The sequence below is a fragment of the Cyprinus carpio genome, chromosome A16 (assembly GCF_018340385.1).
Source record: "Cyprinus carpio isolate SPL01 chromosome A16, ASM1834038v1, whole genome shotgun sequence".
In the NCBI taxonomy this organism is placed as follows: domain Eukaryota; kingdom Metazoa; phylum Chordata; class Actinopteri; order Cypriniformes; family Cyprinidae; genus Cyprinus; species Cyprinus carpio.
This window is the reverse complement of record NC_056587.1, coordinates 23,087,938-23,104,230: the sequence shown is the minus strand read 5'-3', so window position 1 is coordinate 23,104,230 and position 16,293 is coordinate 23,087,938. Positions and strand designations below refer to the sequence as shown.

General features: G+C 35.0%; 1 protein-coding gene across 1 annotated transcript; it reads left to right on the top strand.

Moving 5' to 3' along the window:
• The first annotated feature begins 2,576 nt into the window (after positions 1-2,576).
• On the top strand, positions 2,577-15,363 carry LOC109055044 (WD and tetratricopeptide repeats protein 1-like). The gene is made up of 15 exons (XM_042773330.1): positions 2,577-2,699; positions 3,601-3,684; positions 4,939-4,985; positions 5,063-5,174; positions 5,247-5,463; positions 6,971-7,124; positions 8,389-8,483; positions 8,561-8,676; positions 8,749-8,824; positions 10,389-10,473; positions 10,576-10,740; positions 10,971-11,203; positions 11,281-11,463; positions 12,560-12,723; positions 14,339-15,363. The coding sequence occupies exons 1-15, from the start codon at positions 2,634-2,636 to the stop codon at positions 14,537-14,539; spliced, it is 1,998 nt and encodes a 665-aa protein (XP_042629264.1). The 5' UTR covers positions 2,577-2,633; the 3' UTR covers positions 14,540-15,363.
• Positions 15,364-16,293: the final 930 nt, after the last annotated feature.

Below are 16,293 nucleotides of genomic sequence, written 5' to 3'. Positions count from 1 at the left end.
TATTCCTTCATCATGGCTGTAAACATTAAACACTGAGAAATGTTGTTTAGGCAGCTAGCTGAAATTAACTATATATTTATATATGTCTACATAGATTTTATTCATCTTAATTTTAGTTTAAGTTATTTTAGTACATCAAATTAAAAAAAAAATACATAAATAAAATGAGAAATTTTGCCCTGGCAACTAGCTGAAATAGTTAATATTTAAATAATAATAATAATAATTTAAAAAAATATTTCAGATTTTACTCAACTATAATAAGCTTTTTACTTAAGATTTTCATATAACGTGACAACAGCGCACAAAAGTGCACAAACCAAAAACAAGTCTAGTGACTTGTATTTTGTAATTGTACAAAACAGGAAATGCCTTGAGAACACTTTAGAGTTGCCAGATATTCCTTCATCATATCAGTAAACGCAGATAGCATACGCATAAAACACTAATATTTTTAGTAATCGATGTATATCAAATAATTTAAAGCATGTTCGACGAGTAATATAATCAAACATTTTTTTAATCAATCATGCTTCGCTGCAAAGTGGATAAAACACAAGCACAATTAAATGCGTGTAAAAGCGAAAGTACAGTCTGCTGATTCGCTGAAGATGAAGAGCGCGCGGATGCGTTTGAGCGGATCTGGCAACCCGCGCTGTCAGGCGCTCAGTCGAGGAAACTCGCCAGTAACTGTGTGGATTAAAATCTCACCAGAGCTTCATCACAACCAGTGCTTTACTAGCTGTAGGCGTTGTTCAGCGGAGAGTTAAAGCGTTTAGACTGGTTACCGAAAGCACAGCTGAGTTTTCAGCGGAAGCCTCTCGTGTTTAATCGCGCTGCGCAGACAGAAGGCCGGACAGACTCTCAGGTAAGACGATATCTCACACACTTTACTCATATCTGCGGGTTATCTGTCAATTAATCTCGCTTTCGACGAACTGTACTGAGCAGCACGCTGCTGTCTGCTGTCAGAAGTGTTCGGTTTTGTTTAAAAGTGTGTTTTTGCAGCTGTCGCTAGTCGGCTAATGCTAGTCTGCGGTTGTTTATGTTTTCACAGGACGTCCAATCAGCCTTTAATTCACATTTATGTACTAAAAACTTACACTTTATTTGTTTTGTTTTTATCCATTATCTAATTAAATATTCAGTTACTAGTAATTAATTCATGTTTGTGGTTTTTATTTAATGAATATGCATTTTTAACACTCCATAAAACAGAAAAAATACTGTTAACAGCCTGAAAAAAAGCTAACTTTTCATAATGTTTTTTAGAAATAAGATGTTGTATAAGTCAGTGTGAATGAGATATTAACAAACCTCTGGAATTTAAAGGAATAAAACTCTTTAAATACGTGTATTGTAATTGAAATGTACAGATGCAGTTAGATAAAGCGCAATAAAGTAAACACTTAAATGTGTATTTTGGATGTTTTCTTTACACTAGATATTAATATGAGAGTAAAATATGACTTCATAAATCAGAACAACACTGTCAACAACTATAAACTGTGAAGTTTGGTGTGTGTAAGTGCTGCTGAAGCGGAAGATATATATTGCAAACGAATTGTACAGATGCAAATAATGTATTTTACACTTAAACACATATTTTAGATGTTTTTTCCCTAGTTATAAAAGATAAGTGCATAAAAAATGTTTTTGCATGTAGTGTTAAGACTTAAATGCAGATCTGACTCTAAAAAATGTGTTTAAATAATCGGTCAGACCTTAAACATATACTGCTGTTTGAAAGACTGGGTTCAGTAAGATCTGAAATGTATTTTATTTGACTGAAAATTCAGTAAAATTGTGAAATAATATTGCAATTTAAAATAATGGTTTTCTATTTTAATATACTTTAAACTGTATTTTATTTCTTTGATCAAAGTTGAATTTTCAGCATCATTACTCAGGCTTCAATGTAGGATTTTTTTAACATTTTTTAATAAATTTACTCAGGCTTCAATGTCACATTTTTTAATAAATTTGCTGATTTATTATCAATATTGGAAACTGTGATACGTTTTTCAGGATTCTTTGATGAATAATGTTAAAAAGAACAGCATTTACTAACAAAATAAGTCTTGATTATCACTTTGTATCAATTTAACCATCCTTGCTGAATAAAAGTACAAAAACAAAGTACTGTATGTTGTTAGGAAAGATTTCTATTTTAAATAAATGCTGTTCTTTTGAACTTTTTGAACTGTTTCCAGCACTGATAATAAATCAGCATATTATTATGATTTCTGAAGATCATGTGACACTGAAGACTGGAGTAATGATGCTGAAAATACAGCTGCACATCACAGAAATACATTACAGTTTAACAGATACTCACATAGAAAACCATTATGTCAAATTGTAATAATATTTCACAATTTTACAGTTTTTACTGTATTTTTAATCAAAGAAATGCAGCCTTGATGAGCAGAAGAGACTTCTATAAAATATTGTGACACATCGGAGAAGAGACTTCTATAAAATACATTACAAATCTTATTGATCCCAATCTTTTGAACAGAAGCGATGAAATGAAAGTGTAAATTAATCAAGCATTGTCTAGAGAATGTGCATATCAGAGTTGCGGTGACTGCACAGATGACCGCAGATCTGTGGCTCCTGACCGGCCGCTGATGACGTGCTGTGAGACCATGACCCTGCGGAGCGTCACGCGTGATCTCCTGCACCGCCAGATCCAGGTGAGCATCCTTCAAAAGAGTTCTTCATTTACTCGAAACCCGTGTGAACATTAGAGGAGAACGTCTGGAGCATCTACAACACACCACAGCAGTTCATCATCCAGCGCTTCTGCTGTGTAACGCTCTCATGTAAGTTCTCTTGTCACGCTCTCGTGTCACGCTCTCTTGTAACGCTGTCGTGTAACGCTCTCGTGTCACGCTCTCTTGTAACGCTGTCGTGTAACGCTGCCGTGTAACGCTCTCGTGTAAAGCTGCTGTGTAACGCTGTCGCGTAACGCTGCCGTGTAACGCTCTGGTGTAACGATCTGGTGTAACGCTGTCGTGTAACACTGCCGTGTAACGCTCTGGTGTAACGCTCTGGTGTAACACTGCCGTGTAACGCTCTGGTTTTGCTCTTTATTGTAACGCTCTCATGTAACGATCTCAACTAAAACGATGTCGTGTAACGCTCTGGTATAACGCTCTCGTGTAACGATCTCGTGTAACGCTGTCGTGTAACGCTGTCGCGTAACGCTGCCGTGTAACGCTCTCGTGTAACGCTGTCGTGTAACGCTGTCGTGTAACGCTAGCGTTCAATTTTGGCCCGCTCAATTTGTGTGCAACGCAGCCCGCAGTACGCTGTCGTGTAACGCTGTCGTGTAACGCTCTGGTGTAACGATCTGGTGTAACGCTCGTCAACTAACACTGCTCTGGTGTAACGCTGTCGCGTAACACTGCCGTGTAACGCTCTGGTGTAACACTGCCGTGTAACGCTCTCTTGTAACGCTGTCGTGTAACGCTCTCGTGTAACGCTCTTGTGTAACACGTCTGCGTGTAATTTTGGCCGCTTGTCTTGTGTACGCTCTCGTGTAATGTCTCGTGTAACACTCTCGTGTAACGCTCTCGTGTCCCATGTGTGCAGGAGAACCGGGCTCTGGACTTCCAGAGACACTATCATGTGACCGACCCGTTTATAAAGCGTCTGGGGCTGGAGGCCGAGCTACAGGTGAGTGTGTTAATTCATAGTTTCCATGTGACGCCACAGCAAAGCTTTCCTCTGTTTACATGCGTCCAATATCTACAGATAAGCTCAGAATATGAGTGCAACACACTAAACTGAATTATTTCCCATGGAAAACCATTATAAAGACAACAATTAATGTGACTTGCAGTGATATATGTGTGCATGCACAGACCCACAGATGAGCCCAAACACATTAAACATCTTCCCTTAGCAAAACTTTATAAAGAAAGCACTTAATGTGCAATTTTGGCCTGTACATACATAGTATATTTTATTAATGAGGTGCAGAATAACTTCGGGCCTTCAATATCATGTCTCAATGCATTGATATTTTCGTGATAAAATGTTAGAAAGCATTCTAGAGATTTTATTTTTATATATTGTTTTTATTTTAACTTTACTTAGTTTTAGTAATTTTGTTGTTTTTATTTTTTTATTGTGATTTTTATTTATTTAAATTTTGAAAATAATTTTTCATATTCTACTAACTTTACTTAGTTTTAGTAATTTTATATATATATATATATATATATATATATATATATATATATATATATATATATATATATATATGTGTGTCCATTTAGTTTTTAGTTTTTATTTATTAGTTATTCCAAAAAAATATTTTAATAACATTTTTAGCAGTTTTTATTATATATATATATATATATATATATATATATATATATATATATATATATAGTTATTTTAGTAAAAAAAAAATGTTTTTTAATATATTATTTCAGTTAACATTTATTTCAAGCTACAATTTTTATTTTTTTAAGGTTTTATTTTTAGGGTATCACTTTACAATAAGGTTAATGTATTAACTAACATGACAAACAATAAACAATACATTGACTACAGTATTTATTAATCTTTGTTAATGTTAGTTAATAAAAATACAGTAATTCATTGTCAGTTCGTGTTAATTCACAGCGTATCAACTAATTTTAACAAGCACAACTTCTGATTTTAATAATGCATTAGTAAATGCTGTTCATTCTGATGCTGTTCATGTTAACTAAAGAAGTTAAAACTGTTACATAGTAACCCTGTTTTATGTTTTGCCCTAAAATATTTATAATTATAGTAATAGCAGACATGTTTCTCATGCATGTGAAGAAACTATGCTTTGCTGTGGTTTTGTAGTTTAGTGGCCGCAAATGCTCTCTTTAGAATAGAGATGAGTTCGTCTGCTCGAGGAATATTAATATTCTGTAATCTCTGTTTCAGGGTCACACCGGCTGCGTCAACTGTCTGGAGTGGAATGAGAGAGGAGAGTAAGTTCAGTCTTCAATCCCACAGTTCTTCACGTCTCCGTGTCTCTTCATGAACTCACTGTGTTTGTTGTTTCCAGCCTCCTGGCCTCGGGTTCAGATGACCAGCACGCCATCGTCTGGGATCCGTTCCGGCACACCAAGCTCATCACTATGCACACGGGACACGCAGCCAACATCTTCTCAGTGAAGGTGAAGTCCACGTCTGCATCTAGGTAACATGTCAGAACGTGTGTCCTCATCCGTGAACGTGTGTGTTTGCAGTTCCTGCCTCACTCCGAGGACCGGATCTTGATCACAGGAGCCGCCGACACCAAGGTGCACGTGCACGACCTGACGGCGAAGGAGACCACTCACATGTTCTCAGACCACACCAACCGCGTCAAGCGCATCGCAGCGGCTCCCATGTGGCCCAACACCTTCTGGAGCGCGGCGGAGGACGGCTTCATTCGGTACGGAGACTTTCAGCTGCGCTTCAGACGTCATACAGGCGTGTTGAGTCATTATTAATTCAGTCGAATGTAACATTAAGATAAATAGTCCGATAGCCTCGTGGGAGGTGTGAGTGCAAGGAAAAAACTTTATAATTAAAATAAATAAATGAAACTGCGTGATAATTGTGATGATCAAATCAGAGACAGTAATTTAATGAAATAACTGTCTGACGCACTGCACGAAGCATTTCATTATATTACATAATAACTTTTTATTTTACACTACAATTGTAATTTATATTGAAATGTAAATATTTAATGTTATACTATTATAGTTTTTAATCATATTTATTTTATATTTATATATTTGAGGTTTATTTTCATACTTTCCATTTTAATTTTAGTTATAGTTTTAGTAATTTTGTTGCTTTTAATATTTATTTTTTATTTATATATTTGAGTTTTTATTTTCATATTTCCCATTTTTATTTAATTTTAGTTATAGTTTTAGTAATTTTGTTGCTTTTAATATTTATTTTTTTATTTATATATTTGAGTTTTTATTTTCATATTTTCTGTTTTTATTTTTATTTTAGTTATAGTTTTAGTAATTTTGTTGTTTTTAATTTTTTTTATTTATATATTTGAGTTTTTATTTTCATATTTCCCATTTTTATTTAATTTTAGTTATAGTTTTAGTAATTTTGTTGCTTTTAATATTTATTTTTTATTTATATTTGGGTTTTTATTTATTTTACAGTACAATTGTAATTTATATCAAAATGTAAATATTAAATATATAATAGTATAATTTTTAATAATATTTAATTTTTTAATTTATATATTTAAGTATTTTCATATTTTCCGTTTTATTTAAATTTTAGTTGTAGTTTTAGTAAATTTGTTGTTATTTTTATTAATTTTTATTTCAATTTTAACTATAGTTATTTTAGCTAATAGGAAATGTTGCTTTAGAAACTAAATGAAATATAACAAGGTCAAAGTTTTTTTTTTTATTATTATTATTTTTTTTACATTTTATCTAATTCCAGTTAAAGTTAATGTAATTTCAGGTGACTAAAATGTTTTCGGATGGTTTTAGTTTCGGTTTCATAATAATAACCCTGATGCATACTGCACACAAAAGTGCTAAAACAGAGCTTTAACAGCTGCTTTTCAACAATAAGCGTCTGATGGCACCGTCACAGGAGCAAAATTTAGCAGGCAAAAAAAGACAAATGGAGCTTTCTTGTCCAAATTCGCTTTCAAATCTGCATTTCACACAAAAATCCACATGGATTCCTATAGAAATGACTGGGTTTTGCTGCAGAAATGTTAAATGTACACCTTTACACTTATTTAAAGCGAACATGAAATCAAAATTGGAATGTACACCTTTACACTTATTTAAAGCGAACATGAAATCAAAATTGGCTCCGTTTAGAAAAAAAACCTAGTTTGGCCTGTACACCTTTACACTTATTTAAAGCGAACATGAAATCAAAATTGGCTCCGTTTAGAATGTGCTTTTCTCTTCAGTCTGTCGCTCTATAGGGTTAGTGTTGTTAATCGATCTGACGGAGTATTGTGGGCAGCTCGTGGAAGCCAAATGTCTGGCCATCAACCCTCGTGACAACAACTACCTGGCTGTGGGAGCCAACGGGCCCTTCGTCCGGCTCTACGACATCAGAATGATCCACAATCACAGGTCATTTCAGTCTTATGATTGAAGGAATGGTTCTCAAGTAAACAGGAGTGAGGCAGAATGTCCATACAGAACAGATAATGTGTTAACAGTCTGCTCTCAAATCACACTGCATCAGGTTTGATGTCATGAGAACTGAACATCTGAAAAGTGCAGCAGTAAATCAGATTTGAGATCTGCAGCAGACTATCAGTGCTTTTTGAGTTTTGGATTGGGTTATTTTTTTCTTTATTTTTTTTTTTTGGTTGAGTTTTTTTTGAATTTATGTTTTTTTGTTGAGTATTGGTTGCACGTGGTCAAACTCGCATTATTGAATCGCAGCGCTGAATAAATGTTTTATCAAATTCAAAAATAAAATACCGGAAATTAATTCTCACTTCACGACAAATCCTTAAAATTTTACGGTATTCACAACAGAACAGGAATTAAAAAATATAAGTGTAAAACAAAAATCTATTTTATGGCATTATTATAAACGGCAAGACTAACATTTATTTAAAGTAAAACTTTTTTTTAGTATCATTGAGATATATATTATATTTCATGTTTTCATTTGAATTGAAAAGTTTTAGTAATTTGGTTGTGTATTTTGTAATTTTATATATTTTTTTTTATATTTTTTAAATTTTTATTTATTTTATTATTTTTTTATAATTTTAAACGTTATTTTAGTTCAAGTTAAACTAAATAAAAATAGAAATGTTGCCTTGCAAAACTAGCGGAAATACATTTTAATACATTTAATTAAACTTGAAATGAGTTTTCTGATATTTGACTTTTTTTCAGTTAACGTTTATTTTATTTTGAAGTAATTAAAATGTGTTTTTATCGTTTTCAGTAAACCACAGTAACTCTTGTAGGAAACCGTGGAGCTGACGAGCTTAGCTGTTATAAAATCACTGTAAACCACGGTTTCACGGGGATTATTGCTTTTTATAAAACGGTTATTCCATACACGTAGTTAGGTTTCACAGAATAAAACGGAGCAGATAAAGTGTAATGATATTAATAAAAACAGTATGTAGCTCCTCAGAATCAGTTGTGGTTGCAACAAAGTGGTTGCCGAGCAACACACAGAAGTAAACAAAGGTGTTTGTTACTTTGTAGAGTAATTTATAACAGCTTTGAACGCGGCTCAACCAATCAGAATCAAGGAGCGGAACTATCTGTTTTATAAAGAAGTCTTGGTTATAGATGTGTGTTGTTATTATTTTGAGGGGTGTTTTCTTTCGGGTGTAACGTTTCTCTTGTGTGAACTGTCTTCTAGGAAGTCTTTGGGTCAGAGCGCCTCAGCCGGAGTTCACACGTTCTGTGACAAGCAGAAGTCGATACCGGACGGCGCGGGACAGTACTACGTGGCAGGTTTGTCGAGCGTATCTCTGTGTTTCTCCTGTATCGGGGGAAAACACAATTATACAAATGTTTCTCTCTGTTTGTAGGGCACTTGCCGGTGAAGCTTCCTGATTATAACAACAGATTACGAGTTCTGGTGGCCACCTACGTCACGTTCAGTCCTGACGGCACCGAGCTGCTGGTGAACATGGGTGGAGAGCAGGTAAACTAGTGACCGTCACTGACCCTCCGCTGCCAGGATGCACACTCATGCAATGCTGCTTCCTGTTTGCAGGTGTATTTATTTGATCTGACGTTCAAACAGAGGCCGTACACCTTTCTGCTGCCCAAAAAATGCCACACATCATCAGGTAAGATGTGAATGCTACACAGAAGCCAATATGTGACCCTGGAGCACAAAACCAGTCATAAGGGTCAACTTTTCAAAATATATCATCTCTCCATTGATGTGTGGTTTGTTAGGAGGACAATATTTGTCTGAGATACAACTATTTGAAAATCTGGAATCTGAGGGAGCAAAAAAATCTAAATATTGAGAAAATCATCTTTAAAGTTGTTCAAATGAAGTTCTTAGCAATGCATATTACTAATCAAAAATTAAGTTTTGATATATTTACGGTAGGAAATTTACTAAATATCTTCATGGAACATGATCTTTACTTAATATCCTAATGATTTTTGACATAAAAGAGAAATGTATAATTTTGACTCATACAATGTATTGTTGTTTTTTTCTTGGAATATGATTTTTATTTTTTTTACTGATTATTTTTTGCATGGAATCATATTATTATTATAAATACATCAATCTGTCATATTACTGCATATAGGATCTTAAAAATGACTGGACGTGAACGATACAGCTAAATACAAAAAAAATGCAAAAGTTAAAAGAAATCTTTATGCTTTTGCTTCTTTCACTGAGATATAAATATCCAAGTAGATTCGAAATGTTTAAGAGTTTAAGTGCAAGGTTATTATAGTTTACTTAAACTAGAGCTCAACCCAGTTTTGATGACGCTGTCTCTGTCTGATATAGTAGATGTTACCAAGGTTTGAAAGAAGAATCGAAAAAAGGCTCGAAACAAATTAAGTCAGAATCATTTCAAAAATGAAAAATCAAAAAGTCAAAAGTTCATCCTTGAACACATTTGTGTAGTGAATATTTTAAAGAGTTGGGGAAAAAAGTATTATTATTATTTTTTTAATTGGGTATGCCTTTTTTTAATAATGTGGTTCCACGATATTTAAAATATATATAAAAAAATTACTTTCATATGGTGAGATGACAGCATTGTTATGAATTTTAATATTTATCCATTTAAGTTTAGAAGTTTAGTGGTGTTTTTATACACCAGTGCAACTGCATGGAATAAATGACCAGTAAAGTGTCAATAAAGGAAATAAAAGACTTGGGAAATTTCAATTCAACTCAAATTAAAATAAAAATTAAAGGTACAAAAAAAATTGTTACTCGAAATAAAATAAAATAAAATAGAAACTTATTTTAATTTTTTTATATTTTAATTTTAATTTTATTATTTTTTAATAAGTAACTCGATGTACTAAAATAACTAAACCTAAAAATAAAAAATACAGCAAAAAAGAAAACGTCTAAAAATGACAAAAAAGTTACTAAAAATGTAACTAAAATTTTAAATGAAAACAGAAAATATAAAAATAAAAACTGATTCAAAATATGAATAAAAACTACGATAGTCTCTCAGTGATACTAAAATAACACTGTTGCAAATGAAGCAGTGAACTGATTAATTGAAACAGAATTTGATTCACAGAAATTGATCAGACTTGATCTGTGTAAGTTTAAATGAGAGAGTGTACTAAATCACATGACGTGGCTCTCAGACTCTCAGATAACGAGACGAACCCATCGTCCTCTCTTTGCTCCTGCAGAGGTACAGAATGGGAAGACGACCAACGGTGTGTCCAACGGGATTCATCTTCCCGCCAGCCGCCTCAAACTGGCTAAAGTCTCCAGGTAGGTTCGATTCCGGCGCGGTCACGCTTGTATGATGTCATTTCCGGTTCGCCTGTCACACACCGGTCTGAGTTGGCGTGACTGGTCAGTATTTGTCTGCAGTGATCTTCCTCCTCATCTGGAGCGGATCAAGCAGCAGGCTAACGATGCGTTCGCGCGCCAGCAGTGGACTCGAGCCATCCAGCTCTACAGTCTGGGCATCCATGAGGCCGGACACAACGCCATGCTGTACGGAAACCGCGCCGCCGCGTACATGAAGAGAAAGTGGTACGATAAACGCTCCTGAGGCAAGATGAGGTGCACGGTTTGATTCTCATGCATGCAGCTTTTTTTTGCCGCGTACATGAAGCCTTGTAGCCGTTCCATAAGCGCTCCTTAATAGCACGTTCAATTGTAGCCGTTCAGATGTGTATTCTGGGTGTTTTCGATCCACTAGTGGATGAGTGCCAGAGCAGTGCATGAGAAACATGTTAATGGTTGAGTGTGCTGTGTCTCAGGGACGGAGATCACTACGACGCGCTGCGTGACTGTCTGAAGGCCTTGTCTCTGAACCCGGCTCATCTGAAGGCACACTTCCGTTTAGCACGCTGCCTGTTCGAGCTCAAGTACATCGCCGAGGCTCTGGAGTGTCTGGACGACTTCAAGGGCAAGTTTCCGGAGCAGGCGCACAGCAGCGCATGTGACGCGCTCGACAGAGACATCAAGGCGGCCCTCTTCTCTAAAGCAGATTGATTTATGTTGGTTCTTTGTTGTTGGTTTTTGTGCGTGCATTTGAATAATCAGGACATTTTTTTAATGCATCGGTTCCAGCTGAGGACAAGAAGGGGAACAGCGCCGTGCGCTTCCATAGCTTCAGCCGGAAGGAGTCCATCCCGGAGGACGAGATCGTGCTGAGAGAGCGGAGCTTCGACTACAAGCATCGCTACTGTGGACACTGCAACACCACCACAGATATTAAAGAAGCCAACTTCTTCGGGAGGTCAGTTTACTGACCGCTTATGAATCACTTCTGAGCGATGTATTTAATATATAGACACTGCTGTTCAAAGGTTTGGGATCAGGACAGTTTTTATTACTTTTTAAAGAAGTCTCTTCTGCTCATCAAGGCTGCATTTATTTGATCAAAAGTACAGTAAAAATATGAAATATTATTGTATGTAAATCAGCTGTTTTCTGTGTGAATCTCTGTTAAAGTGTAATTTATTTCTGTGATGCGCAGCTGTATTTTCAGTATCATTACTCCAGTCTTCAGTGTCACATGATCTTCAGAAATCATTCTAATATACTCCAGAAACATTTATTATTATTATTATTATTTTTTCAAGTTTCTTTGATGAATAGAAAGTTCAGAAGAACAGCTTTTATCTGAAACAGAAATCTTTTGTAAGATTATAAATGTCTTAATCATCATTTTTGTTCAATTTAAAGCATCCTTGCTGAATAAAAAGTATCCATTTCTGTAATTTCTTTAAAAAAAAAAATATATATATATATATATCATCATTTTTGTTCAATTTAAAGCATCCTTGTAAAAAAAGTGGTCATAATGTATAACAAGGTTAAAAGCTTTTTCTTATTAACAATCATTAGATATAATGCAATGATATTTAGAGAAAAGGAGTTTCTGAAAAAGTTCAATACTCGTCTTAGTTAATGCATTAACATTGTTCAACATTGATAATAATCAGAATACAAGTTTAGCTTGAGTATATTAGAATGATTTATTGGAAGATCATGTGACATTTTTCTGAAGACTGCCCTAATGTAATGATAAAGCTCAAACACTTTCAAAACAAAAATACAGTCCTGCATAATTCACAGAAATAAATTACACTTTAACATCTGCTGTCATATTCACACAGAAACACCAGATAATTTAAATAGTGGATGCATTTTGAAATGATATTTGAAAATGATCAAATGAAATTTGCAGGTCTGGTAGAGCCCACGATAAACAATATCGCATAAGTATTTTAAACATGAAAATCTGTCCGTTTTCAGGATCAAATAAATGCAGGTTTTGACTCCGGATCTTTTGCTATAGTAAAAATATTTCAAATGATCAAATAAATGCAGGTTTGGTGAGCAAAACATTGGTTATTTATCTGGGAGAAAGAGACGACGAACCTGGTGCGGATCTTACAGGGGGACGAGTCTATAGTGAACTGCCTGCAGCCGCACCCCAGCTACTGCTTCCTGGCCACCAGCGGCATCGACCCCGTGGTGCGGCTCTGGAGCCCCAGACCCGAGGTACACCTTCAGCCATAGTTTCATTTGAAATTCACCTTCCAGTTTTCCATTCAAAACACTGGAGAAATACAGAAGCTCAGTGTGGAGAAGATGATCAGAGATGAACAGAAAGCCATGTAAAGATAAAAGAGGGTTTTATTCTATTCTCTGCGTCTGTGTGTTTTTAAATGCAATCGTGTGATTGATAGTTATGCATAAATACATGATGCTGTTTTGTTCATAATTGTTTATGTAATTCACGAAATCATATTTGATATATAAATATTAGTTTATTTGTTTTTTTTATAATTCTTTATTTTTATTTTGTATTTAATTATTAGTTTGGGTGGTTTGTTTTGCTCACTGCGTATTTTATTTGCATCATATTATAGAAGAAAGGAGATATTTGTTTACATTTTATTTTATGTTTGACTGTTAAAACTAAAATTATTATTATTTTTTTTTGTCTTTAATAAATCAGGTAAATAAAAAAATATATTGGTTACATTTAAACTTTTTCTTCTAGTTGATAAATAAATTTCATTAATTATTGATACTGAATGAAATGAAACATTATATCATGATATATTTTTTATCTTTATTGTATTTTTTTATAGTCAATTTCTTTAATTGGTTTTATTTTTTGGTTTTAATTTCACTTGTTTATTTTGATTATCTAATCAGATAAAAATATCATGATATATTTTTTAGAATGAATAAAAAAATAATAATTGAAAATTAAAAATAATGTTGTTTGAAGTCTGCGAGGTTTAACCGTCTCGCTTGCGGTAAAAACATTAATCTACTGTTTATGCTTTTGTTTGGTGCACTTGATATGACTCAACAGTTTTCAGATGTGTTTTGTCCACAGAAGTGCGTTATTCTCTGGTATAAAGTGACGGAAAGTGTGAATGTTTTCAGTGCAGTGCATGATTAATCCATAATCAGAAATGTTGTTGATTATTTATGACGCAGCCCTACACTGAATACTGATTCAGTAACTTTTAAAAACGCATTAAAGGAATAGTTTAACAAAAAGTGAAAACTCAGTCCTCTGCAGTGAATGGGTGCCGTCAGAATGAGAGTCTGATAAAAACATCACAATAATCCACAGCACTCCAGTCCATCAGTGAACATCTGGAGAAGACAAAAGATGAAACACATCCAGCATTAAGACGTTTTTTTAACTCCAAATACATAGAGTCTATAATCCATAATAACACTTCCTCCAGTGAAAAGGTGTTCTGGTGTGAATCAGGAGAGAAATCTGCACAGATCAAGCAGTGTTTAAACAGCTCTAAACAAATATGTGTCTGGATTTTGATGTGAGAGACAACAGGAGATGCACTTTTTCACTGGAGGAAGTGTTATTATGGATTATAGACTCTATGTATTTGATTTAAAAACGTCTTAATGCTAGATGTGTTTCAGTTTTTGTCTTCTCCAGATGTTCACTGATGGACTGGAGTGCTGTGGATTACTTGTGATGCGTTTATCAGATTCTCATTCTGACGGCACCCATTCACTGCAGAAGTCTGAGTTTTCACTTTTTGGTGAACTGTTCCTTTAAGAGGTTGAATCTTGAGGCGAGGCTGTTGAATGCACCAAAAGTGACTTGTTTTTTTCTGATGGTCAGTCGGAGGAGAAGGAGAACGGTCGGGTCGTGGAGGACATGGAGAGCGCCGCTCAAGCCAACCAGAGACGCATGAACGCAGATCCGCTGGAGGTGATGCTGCTGAACATGGGCTACCGCATCACGGGTCTGAGCAGCCGCGGCACGGAGGGCTCCGATGATGAAGAGAGCTCGGAGAGCCAGGTTCAGTGCCGCTCCAGCTAGAGCCTTCAGATATTAACTGTGTGAATGCTGCCGCGCCGCACTATGAGAGCACCAGCTCCTCCAAGTGAAGTCCAAGCACTTCTAGATCAGTATCTGCAAAGTTAAAGCTTGTTCTCAAACTCGCAAAGTCTTTCTAACGCGGGGCTTGCTTTTGGACACGATTTCGTCTCGCTTTGTTTCTTTTCTGAAAAGCAGCAGAGGACAGTGTTATTGTTCACGAAAATATGTTTATAGGTCCGCAGCACTTTCTTTTTGAAATACATTTTTGAAAAATAAACAGTGTTTATGTTCGACCCAGACTTGCATCGTGGCTTGAGCCGGGTTTCCTGGGACTGAGAATGTTTGTTGATGATGTTGACGATGATGATGATGATGATGATGATGATTCGTTATTATTTTTTTACCTCCTTCCTCATCAGCACGAGCAGGACGTCTTGCCCGTTCATCCTCATCGATGAACCTGAGAAGAGAAGAATAAAGACACACAGAGAGACTGTTCACAACCTAAGAATCCGCTCTATTTTGGGATACGTGTGTTTTTTCTTCACTGTGTTCATTTTCTCGGAGGATTTCAGTACAGTTTAGTGCAACATGTAGAGAATAAATGACATTTAAAGATCTGCAGCAGCTCCCTCGTTGCTGTTATAATCATAGCTGGGGTTTTTTAGAAGAAAACATTATATTATATGAAGAAAATGTTACTTTAATCATCAGCAGCATGGCTTTATAAACAGTAATAATGGTAATACTCATTACAGACACGGAGCCGTCTCAACACAACACACAGCCCCATCTGTCTCAAATAAAATTAATTTATTTACAAATATCATGTGATTGTTTTTTTTTATTTTTTAACCTGCCTGTTACGTTAGAGCCAGGGGTTCCTGCTGGTTCCATCAAGGAGAAATGCTGTTCTTCTTCAGTATTTCTGCATGTTTTCTAGTTTAAATCTTCTTAAATCAAAATACACTTATTTGCAGCACATGCAACATTTAATGCCACGACTTTAAGACTTATATTATAAGGTCTTCATTTGTGAAACAAGACTATAAGGCATTAACACACATGCAACCAGTGGATTTATGTTGTGTGTTGAGGATTGCACTGCAGATGTGATTCTCGCAGCTGATTGGTTGCTCTGAATTGACGCAAATGCATTCTCCGCCGGATCCCTGTGCGCTTCTTTGATGAACGTGTTACGTTGGCTTTCCCCGCTCACAATTAGTCAACGTCTGGTTTTTAGCTGAACAGTGTTTTTTCTCCGTGTGTTATTCGTGTTGTGAGTGAAGGACACCTGTGTCCTCTAAAGGCCACCTGACCTACATACTGTACACTAATGAGGGAGGTATAGTGCTCATCTAGGCCAGATGGGCTGCAAGGACACGGCTGTGTTCAGAATAGCATACTACGTAGTGTGTATACTGTGCAAGTAGATATTACCTTGATTTTTACTTGATTTAGCCCATTAAACATTTTTTTTTTTTTATTTAGCCCATTAAACATTTTTTTTTTTTTTGGGTATAATTTAATGTATTTATGTTGATTCAGTGCAAGGTTATTATGGTTAAATAAAACTAGAACTATTTAACTATTTCAGCTATTTCTCATATTACTTTAGTTTATATTTTATTGTAAATTAAGAACTACAGTATATAGACATGAAAAAACTAAAATTACACAAATTAAAATGAAAATAAAAATAGATTCAAAATATTAATAGAAACTAAAATCAGATTCACAAAATTTATATTTGT